At 46.2% G+C, this 20,594-nt stretch overlaps 1 protein-coding gene and 1 non-coding gene across 3 annotated transcripts; one reads left to right on the plus strand and one right to left on the minus strand.

Moving 5' to 3' along the window:
* Positions 1-33: 33 nt before the first annotated feature.
* Positions 34-20,577, minus strand: invs (inversin). Of its 2 annotated transcripts, none has more exons than XM_071520247.1 (19): positions 20,533-20,577; positions 19,810-19,926; positions 14,109-14,208; positions 13,193-13,359; positions 11,150-11,323; positions 10,287-10,454; positions 9,940-10,120; positions 8,831-8,940; positions 8,449-8,620; positions 7,257-7,412; positions 6,916-7,037; positions 6,711-6,818; positions 6,106-6,212; positions 5,782-5,991; positions 4,068-4,273; positions 3,040-3,634; positions 2,258-2,412; positions 804-890; positions 34-704 (listed from the first exon to the last, which is right to left on the minus strand). In XM_071520247.1, the coding sequence occupies exons 2-19, from the start codon at positions 19,810-19,812 to the stop codon at positions 589-591; spliced, it is 2,937 nt and encodes a 978-aa protein (XP_071376348.1). In that variant the 5' UTR covers positions 19,813-19,926; positions 20,533-20,577; the 3' UTR covers positions 34-588. The 2 variants fall into 2 exon arrangements, with proteins under 2 accessions (XP_071376348.1, XP_071376347.1); XM_071520246.1 differs by lacking the exon at positions 20,533-20,577 and adding an exon at positions 20,389-20,504.
* trnat-ugu (transfer RNA threonine (anticodon UGU)) lies at positions 1,130-1,202 on the plus strand. The gene has a single exon. It is a non-coding gene; the product is annotated as a tRNA-Thr (tRNA).
* Positions 20,578-20,594: the final 17 nt, after the last annotated feature.

Genomic DNA, 20,594 nt, shown 5'->3' on the forward strand with positions numbered 1-20,594 from the left:
CAGTAAAAAAGCAAGAAACAGCATTGAGGTATATATTTATAATTACACAATAGTTACAATAGAATAAGGACTATTTTTGTGCAAATACATATGTGAGTAAATAAAAACAGCATAGTTCAGAAATACATCTTCCACTTGGGAAGGAAGGCATTGAGAGACCAGACTGATGTTTCGAGAGTAATAGAGAAAAAGTGTGTGTGCGTCTGTGTGTGTGTGTGTGTGGCTGCAGGTGGGCTTGCTGTATGACCGGTTGTTGATAGACTGCCTCATTCTCCACAACAGGAGGAAAGGTTATCTCAGTGTGTGTGTGTGTGTGTGTGTGAGAGAGATGGAGAACGAGGGAGATGGAGAGTGTGTGTGTTCCTTCCACAATGGATGAAAGGTTATCTTTTACACACACCATTTCTGTAGACTTAACCCCACCCTGTGAGGTCATGGCTGTGATGTCATATGGCTTAATTTTAGAAAATTTGGCACACTGCGGGAACAATATGTGCAGCAATTCTATAGAGGTAAGGCCGCCAGCCAGCTGAGAAAACATCAAAGAACGTGAGCTGTGAGTGTGTATATGTGTGTGTATGTACAGCCTCAATGTTTTCCCCGGCCTCTTGTCCCCTGTCCAGCACTGTGGGGTCTCAGGTGGTAAGAGTACTGCTTGGCTTGACTCACTGTTTCATACAGGTGCACACACTCTATACTGCTCACTGTAACACAAACACATAAAATAACCTTTTAGATACTTATACTGGACAAAAAAGTGTGTGTATGTGTGTGTGTGTGTGTGTATATATGTACACACTTACATTGGCTCTGGGTGCGTAGTGACAAGTCCAGGAGCAGCTGAGACTGAGAGCCCCGAAGAGAACGCCCTCGCCTGGCCATAGAGCTGCCTGAAGGACAGTAAATAAATATAATATGAATTATACGGTACACTTAAAAGGGTTATGGAGATAAATATTGTTTATCTTGGATGGCATATCCATTTAGATTTGACAAATCTATCTCACATGCTCAACTAGCGGACACTCAGGCTACTGCAGTAACCGGTCTATCTAGTTAGGTTTCACACCCATTGCTGTCTCAGGTGTGTCCATTAACTGACTCATTTGATAGTTCAGCTTACAGGTAAGGCCCTATAGCTCAGTGGTTAGAGCACTGGTCTTGTAAACCAGGGGTCGCGAGTTCAATTCTCGCTGGGGCCTAATAGTGAACATTTTCATTCCCAAACAGTTGTAACAAACAACTACACCAACATTTCAATACAACAACCTTTGGACACGCATGGTTTTGTTATCCATCATGGAAAAATGCATCGCTCATTTTCTGTCAGTTGTAACAATCAGTTTGATGGTCGAGGACTGAATTCTCTGTGTGTGTTACAGGGAGAGAGAGAGATAGAAACAGATGGACAGATAGACAGACAGAGACAAAGAGAGAGAGATATTTGGGATATGTTTGAGATGAAATAATTAAAGAGCAAATAAAAAAAAGAAGGTTTATGATGATTAACTGAGATGTGTGACCCAGTCTGGAGTTGTGGGCCAAATGTCTGTCTCCTCCGACGACAAAAAAGGAGAGCAAGCGAGAGAATGAGTTTCATGAATGTGTGTGTGTGTGGCACTGTGTGGGGGTTTGTGTGTGTGTGTGTTCAGCAGATAGCTCCACGCAGTCGTCTGACATTCCCCCTGACAGCTCTGAACTTTTCACAGTGCCAGGACTGTCAGAGAGAGAGAGAGAGAGAGAGAGAGAAGGGGAGAGAGAGAGAGGGAGAGAGAGAAGGAGGTGAGGTGAGAAGGGGGGAGGGGGGATAATACGTCAGAAGGTTGGGGGTGCGGGGGGGGTGGGGGGTGAGGAGATGGGGGTCTATCCGTCTGTTGGGGGGGAGACGGTGTGCGTGCTTGTATGTTTTGGCGCAGCAAGGTTTCTGCCCATTCTCCCGTCATCACCTGGTGATGTGTGATGAAGGTCAGGCCTGTCTGTGGGGTGAAACCCTACAACCAGGCTGATACTGTCCTGGAATGTGGCTCGGAGCATCATCCAGACACTTAACACGTGTTCCTACCCCCTCAATTAGTCACTAATGTTCTACGCTGGTCCGACTACCGTCCCAGTCCTGATTTCCACCCCAACTTCTCACATGAATCCCATTCTAAGTCTGTTTCCAGTGTTGGGTTTCAGTTTAATTCAAGCGATTTCAAATCAGATGAAAAGACGCGCTTTTCCCACCGTAACATGGTTTTACAAAGAATAATCTTACCATAGATGCTTTGTAGCACTGAGCTCTTACTCGCTGTTGGTTTAGCAGGCGGCGCTCGGATTTCGGTCTTCTTCCGGGTGTGGGCGTGGTTCGGATCAGCTGACTCCACCCCTTCAGAGGTCCTGGACGCTCTCAGTCTGCTTCTTGCATGGAACCTGTGGGCGCACATTCATGCAAGCGCGTACGCATGCACACGGTTAAATTAAAAATCCGGGGAGAGAGCGTTCAAAGGTTTAAAAGCTGGCAACTCCTCACACTAATACTCACTAAAGCATAAACAAAGCAGAAACAGTTTGTTCAAGGCAGTTAATAGCCGGCACATACAGAATATAATTGTGAAGCTGAATGGAAACAGAGGGCCTCCTGGGGTGGGCTGGCAGGCCCTGAGAGAGACGGAGAGTGTGTGTGAGAGAGAGAAAGGTAAAGAAAGGCTGCTGGTAGCTATTAGAGCGGCACGCCTGAACTTTTAGCCTCTTGTTAAAACAGTATGAGAGCTCTAGATTACAGCCCCTGTCTGTCCCCGGCCTCCTCGTCTCACCCCTGTCTCCCACGCTCTCTCCCCCATCGCTAAAGTGTTGATGGCATCCAGACCATAGATGAGGGGTGTGGGGGTGTTATGGGAGAGATGAGATGGGGGGTGGCGTGTAGATGGCAGGGGGCACACATGTGGGCACCACATGGCACTGCCAATCTCCCACGGCCGGCGGAGAGCCAGCTACTAAACAGCCCACCAGGTACAAACACACACACGCACATTCAAAAACAGACACACAGGAACAGACCTTCTCCAAGCTCGCTGGATGGTGTGCGCAGCCTCGTTCCTCCTCCTGTGCTGCTCTCTGTCATGTTCCCTATGCGTGTGCGTGGAGATGGGTATGTGTGTGGCAGCCTGAGTGTGTGTCTTGCTGGAAGGGGTTTTATGGTCCAGGGCAGAACGGCATCTTAATGAGGGAGTGTGTGTTTGGTCATTCTTAGCGGCTCTCTCTGAACTGTGCGCCTTGTTGTTTCTGTGCTTTTGCCAGGAGGTGTGTGCGTCAGTCTTGCTGGGGGCGGTCTGCGCAGTGGTGTGAGTGTCTCTCTTGTGTAGCGGGATGCGTTCTTTAGTGATGGCGTCAGTTTGGTCCATGATGGAGCAGCTCGTGGAAGGAGTGCATGCATTCGAGGACGGTCGTTTCTTGACCTTGGGTGTGGTGGGGGGTCTGTGTTTGGGGCTGGGCGGCCGGCTGCAGCCGGCAGGTGAGAGCCGCTCCTTCAGCCTGGTGGTCTGGGGAGCACCGGGCACAGGGTCACAGGTCACATGACAGGGACGGGTCAGAGTGTCAGTGGCGTCACGTGGCTTAGCCTCCTTACTTCTTCTGGAAGATCTGCTCCTGTGAGCTGTTGAGGTGGTGAGGGAAAGAGAGAGAGAAGAAAAAGAAAAAGACAGATATGTGAGACATTTTGTGCTGAATGCTTGTGCTTTAATGTGCTTTTATAGAGTTTACTTGTAGGCATGCAAGGATATATTGTCACAATATAGGGCTATTTTGGAACAAAAAAATATATATCTTGGAGTTGAAAATGCATTTTGATGAGTTATTATACATAATCAATATCAAATTAGCAAGACACTCTTCCTTATCCATTTAATTTCTCATGTGAGTGAAGACACAAATAGCATTGCTCACTGGCACAGGCAACATTGCTAAAACTTTATTTTACCCTCAAATATTAACACAATATCATAACCATCAACCCAACATCATATATTGATTCAAATTGTGAGCTGAGCATATCATTACAACCTTAGGGATTTGTGTATGTGTTGTACCTTTGTGTCCCTCCTCTTTGTTCTTAGTGCGTTCAACTTTTTTCTTTGTTTCCACCACTGAGTCATTCACTGATAATTCCTTCATAATGTTCACCAAGGAGAGCTTCTCTTGCTCCGCTTGTGCCAGTGAGATCTTTCGTTTCTCTGCGCTGGCTAACGAGATTTGCTGCTCCGCTTCCCTTCTCCTCTGTTCTTCCTCTCGTTTCCTGAACACAAAGAAGAAAATAATTTAACAATATCTCGATGAAGCAGTCAAACCTACAATATGACAGATCATTTTGTCTGAATGGCACCACTTTAACGGGCCAAGGGTCAGATGAATAAACAAATGTGTACACAATTCCACACGCCATGGACCGGGTGACATTAGGTTTTATATATTTTTTTTTAAAGGTTTATTTTAGGCATTATTGATAGAGACAGTGTGAGAGAGACAGGAAAGTATGGGAGAGAGAGAGGGGAGGACATGCAGGAAATGCCCGTCAACCGGATTCAAACCCGGGTCGCTGCGGAAAGGACTGAGCCTTATGGTACGCACTCTACTCGGTGAGCCACCAGGGCGCCCTGACATCTGGTTTTAAATTAAAACCTGAAATAAATAAACTGAATGAGAAAATTATTTAGTACATGTGTGCTGCCTTGAAAACCTTCAGTGACACTTAAATTACAATTTATGAGCATATTTAATTGAACACTATCCCTCCCATGTTCCTGTACCCACTGCTGTCACTTGGTTTCAAACCCTGTGTTAAGAAGGGTAGATAATCTAATAATAATAATGACTAAAATTCAATACTAACATTTGTGGTAATCGTGAAATCTCTATCACTAGGGTGTGTATTTTGAGGTCATGCTGATTTTCTGGCCCTTGATGAAAAGCACAATTTTATTTTATATTAATTTTATTACTGTACTGGAACAGCAGTTCTTACCATTTGACATATCTGATATATTATTAGTAATGCCAATACTAATGCCTCTATATAGCAGAATATTTACTAGACAGACTCGACTTTTGATTCATTCAGAACAGTTCACACCTTTGGGCCTACACAAATTTTTTATGATGGTGCCACAGAAAGTTTTATACATCTGACTACAGCTATTTTCTAGCAAGAAAAAAATAATATTAATAAGAAGAGAAGCTGTGGTAGAAAGAGACTTAAGACAAAAGAGACTTTTATCGCCTGCTTCAAATAAGAAAAACAGAGCAAAAGTGGAAAGCAATGTGCCCTCTTAAAACAAATTTACATCTCAATAGCATTGTGGAAGACTAAAGGTGTGACGGTGAGCAAATGACAAAAGGAGAACAAACCAGAAGAGAGAGACAGGGGGAAGATGTATGTGTGTGCAGGGATGACAGAAAGAAAGATGGATATGGAGGGAGTGTGACTGTTCCTATGTGGGTGAGGAGAGGAAGACAGAGAGAGATAAAGGAGATAGAAACCAAAGAATGAGAGATGAATACAATGCCTGTAATTGTAAATTACAAAAAGGCATTGTGTGACGCAGAGAGAGACTTTAGTGAGTGTGCATTACAATGAACAAAAGCAGCATGGAGCAGGAGAAACAATGACTAAGGCATTAGTACCTGTATGTGTTTGAGTCTGAAACAAGTGAAAGTCTTGTGTGGCTCTGTGTACGCCTAGGAGCATGGATATGTAAATACTCCTGTGTGTGTGTTTGTGTAGACGTGTGTGTGCTCATCTCTCACTTGGCGGCGTCCTTGCGCAGCTGCTCGTGCCTCATGAGGAGCTGCTTCCTCTCCCTGAAGGCCTTGCGGACGGTGTAGCCCTTGTAGACGGCCTGGATGGAGGCGGCGGCGATGTCCTGGATGGCTGCTATAGACAGAGCGCCGTGCTCCAGCATGAACTGAGTCACCTCGCTGTGCTCCCCCAGCAGAGCGTAGTCCAGGGGGGTGTACCTACGCAAAACACACACATGTAATTCATACATAAATTTTCCACCCTTCTCCTCACCTCTGCTGCCAATTCCTCCTCCATGACTACCTCTCCACCCTCTCTCTCTCTTTCCTCACCTCTCCTCGGTGTGCTCCATGTGATTGGGAAAGGCATTGTAGCCCAGCAGCAGTTTCACCGCATCCAGGTAGCCATTGTTACAAGACCAGTGGAGAGCAGTCCGCCCCTGTACACGCATACAGAGAAAGCACACGTTCATACTGTAATATGTGCCTTAGTGGTATCCAACAGCTCATATAATATGTAGATGCAGATTAAAGCGGCAACGATTCATCGATTCATCGATTAATCGATTAGTTGTCAACTATTAAATTAATCGCCAACTATTTTGATAATCGATTAATCGGTTTGTATAATTTTTTAAGAGAAATAAGTCAAAATTCTCTGATTCCAGCTTCTTAAGTGTGAATATTTTCTGGTTTCTTTACTCCTCTATGACAGTAAACTGAATACCTTTGGGTTGTGGACAAAACAAGACATTTGAGGACGTCATCCTGGGCTTTGGGAAACACTGATCGACATTTTTCACCATTTTCTGACATTTTATAGACCAAACAACTAATCGATTAATCGAGAAAATAATCGTTAGTTGCAGCCCTAATGCAGATGTGTAGAAGTTGCATATGTACTGCATGGTTCTGTGGATGTATAAGCGGATTTGTACCTCCTTGTCCTGTATGTTTGGATCAGCATTGTTCTCCATGAGAACAGCCATGCAGGTGATGTAGCCTCCGTAGGCAGCACACTGTAGAGGAGTCCGCCCTGCCTGGTCCTGGACAGTGACTCACATATAAGATAACAAACCTCTTCAACAGTCGGATAAAAAATGATTAATATTGTATCAACATCAATTGTGTGTGCATTCATACCTGTACGTTGGGACTAATCCCATTCTCCATCAGTACCTGGCACACCTCAGCATTCCCACCCAGCGCTGCCCAGTGAAGTGCAGTGTGACCATCCACATCTACCAGGTCCACACGCGCAGAGCCTACAGAATGCAAAAGTCAAATTTTGCTTCAATTCCTAGATCATCAACATGCAAGTGCAAGGGAGTGCAAGGGTTGGAGCAATTTGCCCTGACAATATTCCTGTGACCCTAAAAGATACAGACACAAAGCCACAAAAGCCTTTTTCCCCACAATTAACGTACGCAAAAACATGAGAAAGCGTAATTATTGGCTTACACGTATATACCGAACACTCCCACCTTTGATGAGTGTGAGTATGACGTCTCTGTGTCCCATCTCGCAGGCGCGGAACAGCGGTGTGTGTTTCATCACATCCAAAGAGTCGACCATGGCTCCCCTCTCTAACAGCAGACTCACTGTGCTCACATGGCCTGACAGGGAGGCCGCATGTAGCGCTGCGTGAACGCACACGCACACACCACACACACACACACACACACACACACACACACACAGAAAAGAATTACCATCAGATGAGAATATGAGGCCCTGAATCTAACTGGACAATAAATACCCCCAGGCCAATTGCTCCTCCTCTGTCTCTTGTTTGTTCATTCATGCCCTTAACTGCAGCTCCTCTCTGGGCTGCAGCTAAATCCTGGTCAATGGAGGGTTAAACAGACAGAGAAATTCAATGAGGAGCAATCCACTTAAGCCTCCTCATGGCTAACATCCCCCCACCCCCCAAATCCCCCGACAGTAGGGACTAGAGTCAAGTGCATGGAAGTGATCTGGGCACCAGTCAGCTCCACTGCCCTTCACACCGTCTCATTAGCATGACTCAACCAGCGCATATTATGCATGCATAAACAATGACTGCCTGGCTGAGCAGAGGGGCTATCGCCATGGAGATTAGAGGTCCAAACAGCCCAGGGGTCAGAGCATGGAGCATGGAAAGTCAAGTGTGTCTGCATGTGTGTGGGTTTGTGCGTGTGTGTGTGTGTGTGTGTGTGTGTGATCAACACACAAGGAAGTCATGGGACAGAGCTGGCAGTGGTGGCAGTCTACTCAATGAAATCACTGGGATACACTAATTTCTCTGACAGTATCACTTCCCTCTCTCTCTCTCTTCCTCTCTCGCTCCAGCACCCTAGGGGAATCCCCTGTGACATCATCATCCCCAGCCTCAAACAAGCACCTTTGTAACCTCAGACACCACGTGCCAAAACAAACAGAGCACTGAGGTGTACACCAAGGTCTGTGTGAATGTGTGTGTGTATGTGTGTCAGTGCCGGGGCATTTACGTCACCATGATGTGCTGATTTGCTGTTAGCACACAGGGGAGTGGTGGGGTGGTGGGGTGGGGTGGTGGTGGTGGGTGTTGGGTGTTGGGGTGGTTGGGGTTCCCCTTGTCAGTGAAAGCAGTTAGAGGAGCTTCAGTTCCTCCTGCAGAGAAAAACAACACAGCAGAAACGGGCATGTTTCGCTCACCGGTGCCTCCGTACTTGTCGGCCATGTTGATATCAATGTGAGGGGTGAGGGTCAGCATGGTGCGAATGACATCATCACTGCCCTTCCCAGCAGCCCACATGAAAGCCGTCCGCCCCTCCAAATCGGGCTCGTCCTTCACTGATGGGTGGGAGAGAAACACACCCACTGTCTCCTATACACACACACACCCACACAGATGACGTTAAGGAACTTGGGATCACACATGCTGAAAGGTCAAGCAAATGCCCCTATATTCTCAGAAGTATTCAGAATATCAAATAGCTTTATTCCATTATCAAGAATACTGTATATCGGATGATGTTGTGTGATGCTGACTCAACTGACTTTCCAGCATTTGTGTGTCGGAGTGTGTTTGACTCACAGCGTAGTTGCTCTGAGCTCCATAGTGCAGAGGTGTCGCTCCCTGGCTGTCTGAGGGAATAGTGCCTGATGTGTTCCTCTCCAACAGCAGGTGCACAATCCTGGCATGGCCTGAAAAACACTCATATGTAAATTAGGGGCACGCACACACACGTACGTACACACACACACACACACGTACGCACACACACACACACACACACACACAAACACACGCACACACACACACACACACACACACACACACACACACACACACACACACACACACACACACACACACACACACACAGAAAGACAAATATCCACAGACATAATGCAGACAAACACTCGTCAGGGTGAAAGATAACAACAAGGATGTCAGATTGACGTGTGATATGGGAGCTGGGACAAATGCTCAACTATACTGCTTTACAAAGGCAAACAGCAGTAATTTGTTTTTGTATGCTTTAAAGGTCAACAGTCATGCTGAGGGTTTATATTCAATATTAACAAACATTATACCCATAAATACTATAAAATTACATGCAGTCCAGACCTCAACATAACACTTTTTGCGAGACAGGAGATAAACTTTGAAGTCTGAAGTCAACAGTTCTCTATTCACTCTACTATTATTCACTATTTGTCTTTGTAGGACATTATACAGCACAGGTTCCCATAGCCCGGGACCAAAAATAGTCTCAACCCTGGATCCAAGAGAAAAAATAAAACGTTGTCTTGTCATTGGGGGGAATGACTGGAGACTGGAGTCTCGTGACCCATTTTTGGGCCTGACACAGACTTTAAGAAATGCTGCTATACAGCCTAGGCTGTAGATCAGCAGAAGCACATTAGGAGCTCACACACACATGAGGGTGATAGGTACATACATGGGTGCTTGGCACAATCAGATGAGTTATATGTGGACTGGGCACAGGGCGAGATATTTGAGATATCTGTTATCCAGTGGCCAATCACAAGCCAGAATTTGAATTGGGGATACTGGAAATAATCTGCAGATTGCATCCCAGTGAAAATGCTGCGCTAGTGCCATCCCATCATGGCAGTCTCCCAAGCAGTCTAGGCTTCTTTAGATCAGAAGAAACACATCTAGGCCTGTTGCCTCACCGAGTAGAGCAGCCCAGTGCAGCGGTGTCCTGAACAGGTTATCATAAGCTGTCACACTACAGCCCTCATACGACGTCAGCACCTCCACCACTGCCTCGTTACCATCGGCAACGGCAAAGTGTAGAGGCGTCCGACCCTCATAGTCCTGCCAGTTCAACAGGGACTCAGTGGGAGCTGCCTCCTGCACATGGACACACACACACACACACACACACAAGAGAACCAGATCAACACATGCAAAAGAAAAAGCAATGCAGACTTCTGGTAACGTGAGGATAGGGGATGATGATGACAACCAAATTCAGTTGTGTGTGTGTGTGTGTGTGTAAATGCATGACAGTGTGTACCAGTATGCAGCGGACGGTTTGCGTGGCGCTGGGCTCCTGGCTGTGCGCAGCCCAGTGCAGAGGGATCTTCCCCTCACTGTCTGGGATGCCAATGTTGGAGTCATGCTTGATCAGAAGGCGAACATGTTCTGGTCGATTATAGAAGGCTGACCAGTGGAGAGCAGTTTGCTGCAGAGAGAGAGAAAAAAGAGAGACAGACAGAGAGAGAGAGAGAGAAAGAGAGAGAGGGATAGAGACAGAGAGAGTGAAAGGTGATGTAGGGAGTTGTGTGTGTGTGTTTATCTGTGTAAGAATGTGTGTGTGTGTGTGTGTCTGTTTATTTGTGTGATAAACATAAAAATACGTAAAACACAATCACTGTGCAATGACATGGCAAGGATATGTGAGGGGAAACACGCTACACAAAGCATTGTATTGAAGTTACAGCAGTGAGCTGAGACCATAAGCTATTCTGAGATTTGCTGAAACCACTGTCATCTGACACGATGATGCATATTGGATTATTACAAAACTAACTACTGATGTCAGATAGACATCAGCTCCAACAGACAGAGGAGACTGCATGTTTGTGTGTGTGTGTGTGTGTGTGTGTGTGTGTGTGTGTTTGTAGTCTTATCAGCGGAACACAGGACAAAGCCACAGATTGTTCAATCATTCACTGCTCTGTGTGTGTGTGTGTCTCTGTGTGAACATTTATGTGTGTGGTGTGTGTGTGTGTGTGTGCCTGTAGGTGCGTGTGCACGTGTGCCTGTGACCTCAAACTCCTGCTACTTCTGGACAGTTGTAAAGACAAACTATTTCCCAACGCTCTCTCTGACGCTGTGTGTGTGTGTCTGTGTATGTGTGTGTCTGTACCGCAGTACCTTGTTCTTGTCCTGTGTGTCCACCTCTCCAGGTCCGATGTGTTTGAGCAGCAGGGCGAGGGCTTTGGGGGAGGGGTGTCGGGTGGCCAGGTGGAGTGGGGTCATCTCTTCTAGATCTTTCTGCAGCCAGTCAGCGCGCCTGGACAGCAGCAGCTTCAGGAAGCGCACATTCCCCTGCAAAACACACACACACACACAACTGTAAAAAGGTATACTAGCCTAAGTAGCAGAAACATCACCCATTCTTCTCAACATTAGTCATGAGCAATGAGCATCAGACAGCAGCACTGACACACACACTCACACACACTCACTCCCCAGCTTTTAGAGGTGTCTGGTTCAATCTGTAGGTCATCCATCTTCTCTCCTCCTGCCTCTCTCCTCAGTGTGTGTGTGTGTGTGATGGGCTGCTGAACGGTAAACAGGGGCTAAACAGCCACTCTCCGCCTGTCATCCCCTCCACATCATCATCATCATCATCATCCTCAGCTTCAGACTAACCACCGGTCTCAACTCTCAACCTCTCACCACCGGCCTGCTGGGTGATGTACTGTGCAACAGCTGCCAGAGAAGTGCAGGGTGTGTGTCCGCGTGCGCACGTCCGTGTATGCGTGTGTATGTTTTGTATATTTGCCATCCTGTGACCACCATGTCACAGTCTGACAAATCTATCTTGTGTGTGAGCATGCATCTAGACCGTGTGTGTGTGTGTGTGTGTGTGTGTGTGTGTGTATGTGTGTGTGTGTGTGTGTGTTCCATCCTCCCTATTCTCAGTCCAATTAGATCAGTAATCCCTGGCCTCTCTCCCTGTCTCAGCCACTTATTGATCAGATGTCAGAGAGACAGGGCCTCCCATCACTAGCCCCCTCCCAACACACACACACACACACACACACACGTGCACAGCCTGTGAGAGGGACCCCCATAGCCTATTACGATCCCCTTTACTTCAATGATGATGATCCTGTATCAGCAGTGCAGCTCCGTAAAAGAAGGTACTGATAAATACATAAGTCATGGAGGGATAGTATTCGTACCACATTCCTTTGTTTCCCATGCTACTGAACAGGCAGAATGGGCTTTCATTAATATTGTCTCTTCTGACTTTTCCTAAGCCTAGACTCAAGTCAAAGAGTGATCGAGCATTTGCAATCAGGGACACTAAACCTTGATACAACTTACTTGATGAAATCAAGACAGTAAATTTTCTATCTTTCTATTTAACAGCTAAAAGCTCATTTTTATAAACTTGTATTTAACTGTTAACATTATGATTTTGTATCTTTTTCTTATATATGTTTGTAGCCCATTATTGTCACACTGTATTTGCTCTAGTTCTTTTTTGCTACTGTCTACTTTTTTGCTACTAAAGCATTTGGTAACTTTGTCTTTAGTATTATTATTAGTATAATTATTACTATTGGTTTCAATGGAGAGTTTTCGTCTGCTACATGGCCTACATTCTGTGTGAGAGGCCTTTCTTCCCTACCAAGAAATTTTCCTGAAGGAAACTACAGTATGTAAACTGCGTCATAAGCACCACGTGTGACGTGTGTACACGAGTGTGTACTGGTGAAAATGACAGCTATATGGTTGTGAGAAAAAAGAGGCAGCATGGGATGGATAGAGGGATAAGACCTGGCATCATAGTGTGTGTGTGTGTGTGTGTGTGTGTGTACGTGTGTGTGTCTGGGGGTTATATAGAGTTGAGAATTTGCCCCCCCATCCAGCCCTAAGGCCATAACTGCAGCCACTAGGGGGCACTGGCTTCCCACTGGAGCTTAAAGACGGTCAAACTCAACATTCAACTCTCTCTCTCTGCCACCAAACCTCTACTAGATCTCATCTAGTCTCCCATCCACTCATCCATTACAAATCCATTTATCACCCATTCATCCATTCTTTTGCAATCAGTTTGTCACATTTATTCAGCTCCTACTTTGACATTCACTACATCAGGTGAAAACTTTGCCACATGTATAATGTCAGCATTTGTGTGTGTTGCTGTATATGCCTGTGTATGTGTGCGTGTCCAGGCCGTACCTTCTGTGCGGCGAGGTGCAGAGCGGTGCGCTGGCTGTGGTCTGTCTTGTTGACTGAGGCTCCAGCCTTCAGCAGAGTCTCCGCACAATCCAGGCGGTCAGCCAGCACACAGTACATCAAAGGGGTCCGCCCAAACTGGTCCTCGCGGTCCCGCAGCGAGGGCTCCGCTACACACACACGGACACACACATACAAACAAAGGAGGGTTAGAGATTTAAGACGGTGGGTTGGCATTACTTGAGAGAGTCAATTCGCTTTCAAAATGTAAACAGAAACTGCAATTCTGTTGCTTATGATGGAGCATTTATCAACAATTTTTAAAAGGTTGGTTTTGACAACCTCTTCATGCTTAAAGTTTTTTACTGCTTAAATTTTGTAGAAACCCGCTTCCACTTTTTGAAATGAATCACTTTGTCCGGGGAAGCCGGGAGGCATAGTAAGATAGGAGACCATGTTGCCTCCTTGACACTTAGAGGTCGCAATCTTGCACTTCATACATCATTTTTCATACATCTATATGAACAATACTGATACTCTATTTTCCACATATTCAGGTTTAAATATCACCACAGCTAAATGTCAAGCTCACGTGGCATAGTACATAGGGAGAGGGTCCTTCAACCCGGGTTCAAGCCCCCATGCTGAGAAGCACCTGCCCTGCTGTAATGTCCCTGCACAAGACCCTGGGTTCCTACCAGCTGCAGCTCACCCTGCACTCTGACCTGCCTGCGGAGGGGGCAAGTGAAAAGTGAATTTCCTTACTGAGATCAATAAAGCAGCACATTATCACACATTCAAGTGAATTGAACCCTGCCTTGCATGTGTGCTATACCTATGTGATGTCGTTGCAGCACTGAGTGTGAGTGTGTTACCTACCTGTAATATATTTGAGGTGTTGATTGCTTGTGTTACCTACCTGTGATGAGTTTGAGGAGGGTGCTCCTGTCTCCGTTGACAGCTGCAGCATGAACCTGGGAGCCCAGAGAGGCTGGGCCGGGGCCGGAGGGCTCTGATGCCTACAACACAGACACATGTCAGGTCAAACCTCCAGCTTATTTATCATGTGTTTAATATAGTGGAATTAAGACAACCAGTGTACTATTGATCAGTTCTACAATAAATATGTATGAGTATGATATAAATTCTGTTTCAGAGGCTTTTCCACTCAGAGTTTCCTTTACATTCATTTTGCTTGACCCCCCACAACTGGAGAGGACATAGTTACAATTACAACAAAATTGTTCATATAAAGTATCATGATATAAATATCCAAATAAGAGCCATACTTAAACAGCAACACCGACAGGAATGTGTCCAGGAGTGAACCTGGGACTCCACCCCACATCGACAGAACAATCTGCAGGAAACACTGGTCTACTTGACTGCCATATCACTGAACCCCATACAAATTTGCAGAATAATGACAATTTTGTTTACATTTACATATTAAGCATTTAGTTGATGCTCTCGTTCTAGGCTGCATTGATAAATACCAGCCACAGAGAAGCAAGCTTGTAAAATTATCCTCCCTTGACATCAATCATATTTCAACCTGATAGCTGACTCTGTTTACCCGTACACACACCTAAAGCTCCTTCAGTAGTCAAATACATGATAACACAGATGCTTTCCAATAAGGCAATAAGAGAGCTAATGTATGCTGACAGTAGGGTGTGTGTGTGAGTGTGTGTGAGTGTGTGTCTGCCCCTGCTGAGGGGGTTAAATCTCTTCCTGGCCCCACTTAACCAGAGCCCAGTGAAGGCTGGGTAATCTGCAGACAGGAAGCAGCTGGGGAGGGGGAGACCCTGGTGGGGACTGTGTGAGTGTGTAAGAGGGGGGTCTCTCTTCATGTCTTATTCATGTCTCATTAATACTACAGCAGGCCTTGCCACGGGTGTGTGTGTATGTGTGTGTGTGTGTGTGTGTGTGTGTTTAGAGATGTGGGACAAGCCCTGCGGGGCACAACACAGAAATCAATTATTGCCCCTAAACACATAAACGCCAGAGACACAAACTCATGCCACAATCTCAGTTCTCTCCAAGACATTTTCATTAACAGTCACACAAACAGACTTGATTCACCATCCCACTAATTCTTAAGAAATCTGCTGTGAGAAGAGGTTTTATCAATAGGATAGGACGCGTCCCCCTCACCCAAACATAGAGGCGTTGATGAAGCATGTTAGGGTTTACACTGGGTGTCTTCAGTGATGGAGGTGGGTGGCCGCCCCCGATCACTTCAGTCGCAGCCCTGAGAACCTCTGAGCTCAGGGAGGAGAAGTGAGGGCGCTGAAGGGAGGAGGGAATACCATGGTGTCCTCCATCCCTCCTTCTCATCCCCCTCTCCCTCCCTGCCTTCACCTCATAAAGAGTGCTCCTGTAGACACTGCGTGCCGCGTGGCAATTACCCATCATGCTCGCTGCTTTCTCACGCTCTGCCAGGTAGCCCCGCTTTGTCATAGAGACTTAATAAGGGTTAGTTACTACATTTACTGTCAAGTAGGTCTATGTGTGTGTAAAGGAGGGTGGGAGGGAGAGATGGTAGGTACAGTAGTTAAAGGTGTGTGTGTGTGTGTGTGTTTATGTGTGTGTGTGTGTGTGTGTGTATATGTGTGTGTGTGTGTGTGTCTTGAGTGTCTGGCACATGTGCCAAGTCATGGGAAGTGATTTTCCGTGAGAGAGAGTTTTTACGGGGGCTTCACCAAAATCAACCACAAACATCTCTAATTTACGAAGATTACTCACTCACTCGCACATGCATGCGCTCACTCTCTCTCTTTCTGTATCTTGCTTACACACACACACACACACACACACACACACACGCACACACACACACACACAATTTCTTCAAATGGTAATATCTAACACATGCTGAAATAAAAAAGATGCCATATAGCCGCACCTTTAAAAACAACAGTATTATCCTGCTTCTGGTGTTACCAACCTAAATTAACCAAGCTGCTCTCTACTGTTTGATGTGCTTCTTTTTAATCATGACTAGAGCTCTTTACACCCGACAAACTTTCCCTTTCCTTTTGCCGACATATTTTTCTTTTCTTTTCTTTTTGGAGTCAATATGACAGCCCCCAACTGCTACAATAAAAATATGAATTGATTTATGAATAATCTTAAATGCAAAAGAAAAAAATATAATTTGCTCAAATATTGATGTGCGGGACATTCATATCGCCAAGAGTAGGCAATTAGAGTTTCATGAGGACTTGAGTGTTTTGGAAACACCTACAGTGCGTCCAAATTTGGCTAAAAAGGCTTTTGAGAGGCGGTGTCTGAGATCAAACAAAGGACGGAGTAAAAACAACGCAGAGTCCTGTTGAGAGCAGCGGAGCGGTTTCATTTAGCCATTCATATCTGTTCCTCAGGGAGCACTCCACTTGTTAATATGAAGACAATAACTCAGAGTAAACTATTGATCACAGCCGAGGTCCAGGCCAAGTGATTGTGCATCTGTATAAGTATCGATTCATGCTGATGCTGACATTATTTAGTCTTTATTCATATTCTGCCTCATATAACCTCAGTGAGTGTAATAAAGAATCCAGCGACTCCCACAAAACCTTTCAGCAACACTACGGGAGTGTTTGACACATATACGCTGTTGCCTCCTGACGCACACACCAGGCATGTAAGTAACACTTGAATGGACGCTATTGAGACAGTTAGGCACAGAAAACAGGGAGTCAAAGTGTATGTGTGTGTGCGTGTGTGTGTGTGTGAGTCTATCTGGTTGTCTGCCTGTCTGTGTGAAGGTGTCTGGTGTTGCGGGAGGACAGAGCTAGGGCATGCTGGGTAAGCAGTGGGGAACTGATCCTGAGCCTGAAGCCTTTATTCCTGTTCTAGAGAGAAACACACACGCACAATCACACACACACTTTTTATCCAAGTGTATTTTTATACAAGTGAATAACAGTTATTACAGAGTGTGTTTAGGGCCTCTGCCTATGTGGGGCTATTACAGTCTATACCATCTACGCTCGCATGGGTGTGTGTGTGTGTGTGTGTGTGTGTGTGTGTGTGTGTGTGTGTGTGTGTGTGTGTGTGCGTGCGCGCGTGCATGTGTGTGAGTGTATCTATGTCTCTGATAGGAGATACAGGCTGGAGGGATCTGTCCCTAGTTTTGAGTGACAGGTAAAGAGGTGGGAAGAAAGATAATATCAGCCCATAGGGACGCCCAATCTGTAAGCCCTATTTCTGGGGGACTTCCTGGTTCCCCAAGGACCAATGAGCTGGCTCCCTCAGCTGGGGGCCGAGCCCTGGGGCACAGCGGGGCCAATCAGCAGGAGGGGAAAGGCTGAGTGACACATAGATCTGCTAATTTACATCATTACCACAATGCATCCTGACAAATGAGCCCCCAGGGTCTGGGCCAATCACCTGGGAGAGTAATGCAATTAGGCGGGACCACAGCTGTCAATCTCACAGCCACGGGGGTCAGGTACTGACGCCTGTGGCTAAAACACCACTGCTCGCTGTCTGTCGTTCTTCAGCGCACACGCACGCACACACATCTATACATGCACACACACGTATATATCTACATACGCAGAACATACACAGACAAAATCAGTGGTGCAGGTAGGCAGTGTAGGACACCGTGTGTGTGTGTGTGGGTGTGTGTGTGTGTGCGTGTGTGGGGTAGGGGACACAGCAGAGGCTGGTTCTCTATCTGTCTCCCGAGGGTGGAGGGTAGGAGGGCGTCAGAGGGAGAGGCGGTGCGTTCGACTGCTCCAGGGACATTGAGATTGACTTGTGTTCTCCTAGGACTTAGACCGGAGCATGAGTGTGTGCATACGCGTGTGTGTCTATGTGCGTGTACCTGTGTCTGTGTGTGTGTTTGTGTTTGCCAGAGCGCCTCGGTCCGTCGGGGCACAGTGTTGTTTATGCTTGGAGTCGGAGAGCTGAGAGTTGGACTATGACAACAAAGGGGGAAGAGGGTGGAACCATAGGGGAGCTAACACCGGTGTGGAGCAGCCGTGGGTTTGACTGGCATCTAACCGAGTGCTGCTGGTAATGAGGCTTATCTTAGTCTCATTAGGTGTAGTGATATCATACCGGAACATTCCACTGAGTCGATAGGGTTCTGCACTGCATGTCGCTAATGTGTGTGTGTGTGTGTGTGCGTGTGCATGTGTGTGTGTGTGTGTGGTGTGAGCTGGTCGATGCTGCTGTGACTGGCAGTCTGTCAGGCGGTGCTGCAGATTAATCAGAGGCATTGATAACACCCAGGCTGTGTCTCAAACGACTTTCGCTCTCCTCTCTGTCGCGGCTCCCGTAGCAACTCGCACCAGAGAGGAGGAGGAGTGCACCAGACTTTCTAAAGGAACAGGGAGTCATTACAGACCAGAACCCCTAAAAACTACCACACGGCCTCGGAAACAGTGAAATGATGCAGGCCCAGTCGCTCTGTCTGTGCAGTTCAGGCACTGCTGAAAACACTCCGAAAAGTTAGGGGGTGTTGTGTTGGGTGTTGTGTGTCATCCCATTATATCACTAATGAGACAGCCCCAGGAGAGAGGGAGAGAGAGAGATAGAGAGAAACAGACAGACAGACAGACGGACAGAAAGAGAAAACGAAGGAGAGAGAGATAGGAGGGGAGGGGAGAGAAGGGGGGGGGGGGGTGCCGAGACCAGCTTGGGGACTTTTTCCTCTCCTCCTCCATTCCCTTTCTCCCCTCAAACCCTTTTCCCATACCTCAGAGTCTAATTGGACTAAAACTGTGATCTAATTAAATGTCCAATTAGAGTGCAGAGAGCAATGTGCCCACCGGCGAATCAGAGTACAGGGACATAATCAGCTGGAAAAACAAACAAAAAAATCAATGGGAGCAAGGGGGGGATGGAAAAAAGATGGAGAAAACAGAAAAAGGAAGAGAGGGGTAATAGGGAGAAGATGGACAGATGATATCTGATGGGGGGGGGGGGGGGGTGCGAGTGTGTACTGCATAACACTGTAGTGTAATAGGACACTGACAAGAAGGACTACTAGATATGAAGGCGACTTCAGACAGTATGCAAATATGGTTATTCACCAAAATGAATTCATTCACTGGTTTCCAACGTCATTAGGCAGATTCTAACGAAATTATACACTCCCCAAAAAGTACACATGGACTTGTACAAAAAGATGAGTCAGAGGAAGCAAACACCCACACCCATATCCACCCATACCATCCATCCAACCACCAACAGAGAGATAGGCAGATAGGTAGAGAGAGAGAGAGAGAGAGAGAGAGAGAGAGAGAGAGGGAGAGAGAGGGAGAGAGAGAAGGGAAAAAAAAATCTTCCTCTGACTCCATCTGTGAGTTGCTCACACACTGGGAACCCCCTATGGACAGCTTTAGCCCATAAAATATTAATACTGGGATTCAATTCAACATTCCATCTTGATCCCCTTAACAATTAGGTTGTTACACACACAATTAGGTTTGTCACACATAGTCTAAACAGAGAAATACAAATAGGCAGTATATGACAAACGCAAAAATAACCACAGGCTATAAATGGATAAGCCTAATTGCAGCAGAAATTAAAACTTTTCTGGGATTTATAGCCTACAATGGTGTTGGATACCTATTGTGTGTGTGTTGGATTCTTACCATTGCTGTGTTGGGAGGGGGAGAGGCGGCACTTCAACAGATGTTTCCCAGTTCAGTGCATCCTTGGTGGGTGTGTGGATGCTCGTCCAGGTCCCCTACCTGGCCTGATCCTGCCTCCTGCTGGGACAGAGAAAGAGGATCACTCACATACTGAGACCTGCCCACCTGTTCACACTCTAACTGCCAACACAACACCGCTACAGCACTGATTATATCGTGGGTGACAGTGGCAGTGGGTAGATGTCTCGGAGTGAGAGATTTACTTTTGTTACTCAGTCTTTACAATCCGATGAGGTACAATAATTTATGTGCTTTACGGTTTACGGACAGCTGTGGGCATGGTGTTTGAATAAACAACTATACCCTATTTTGCTGAATGTGTGTATCTGCAGAGATTTCGGAGGGTAACTTACATATATCAGAATACCTGAATGCTTTCCACCACAATCAAATGTCTTCCACAAAGTATGTTTTTGGCTAATGGTATGTTTGATTGAGCTAAAAAGGCATAGCTAGACGCTTTGGTGAAATTTAGAGGAAGCTAGCGTTACAAAGTTAACCAAAAATGATGCAACTCACCCCAGTTTAAAAGAAATCACTAATTCATAAGCGTACTGTGGCACACAGAACAAATGCGTGGCACTGGCTAAACTGGATATCACGTTAATGTCATCGTGTTTTAAAATGTTCTTTCCACACTCTCTTTGTTGGTATTTTCTTTACCTTACTATTTCCTTTCTCTCAGATGAAAAATTTTGGGAAGTTTTCTTCCAAGGCGTCCCGTT

This window comes from Centroberyx affinis, unplaced genomic scaffold (assembly GCF_046629955.1).
Source record: "Centroberyx affinis isolate AG114_WGS23_722 - 3 ecotype Tasmania unplaced genomic scaffold, CSIRO-AGI_Caff_v1 ptg000782l_1, whole genome shotgun sequence".
NCBI lineage: Eukaryota > Metazoa > Chordata > Actinopteri > Beryciformes > Berycidae > Centroberyx > Centroberyx affinis.

Bases quoted from the DNA above. Each gene is read 5' to 3' on its own strand.
- invs (XM_071520247.1), bottom strand. The intron at 13,360-14,108 runs GTAGGTAACACA...GTGTGTGTGTAG, and splicing joins CCTCCTCAAACTCATCACAG to CGGAGCCCTCGCTGCGGGAC. The intron at 5,992-6,105 runs GTGAGGAAAGAG...TGTTTTGCGTAG, and splicing joins ATGGAGCACACCGAGGAGAG to GTACACCCCCCTGGACTACG.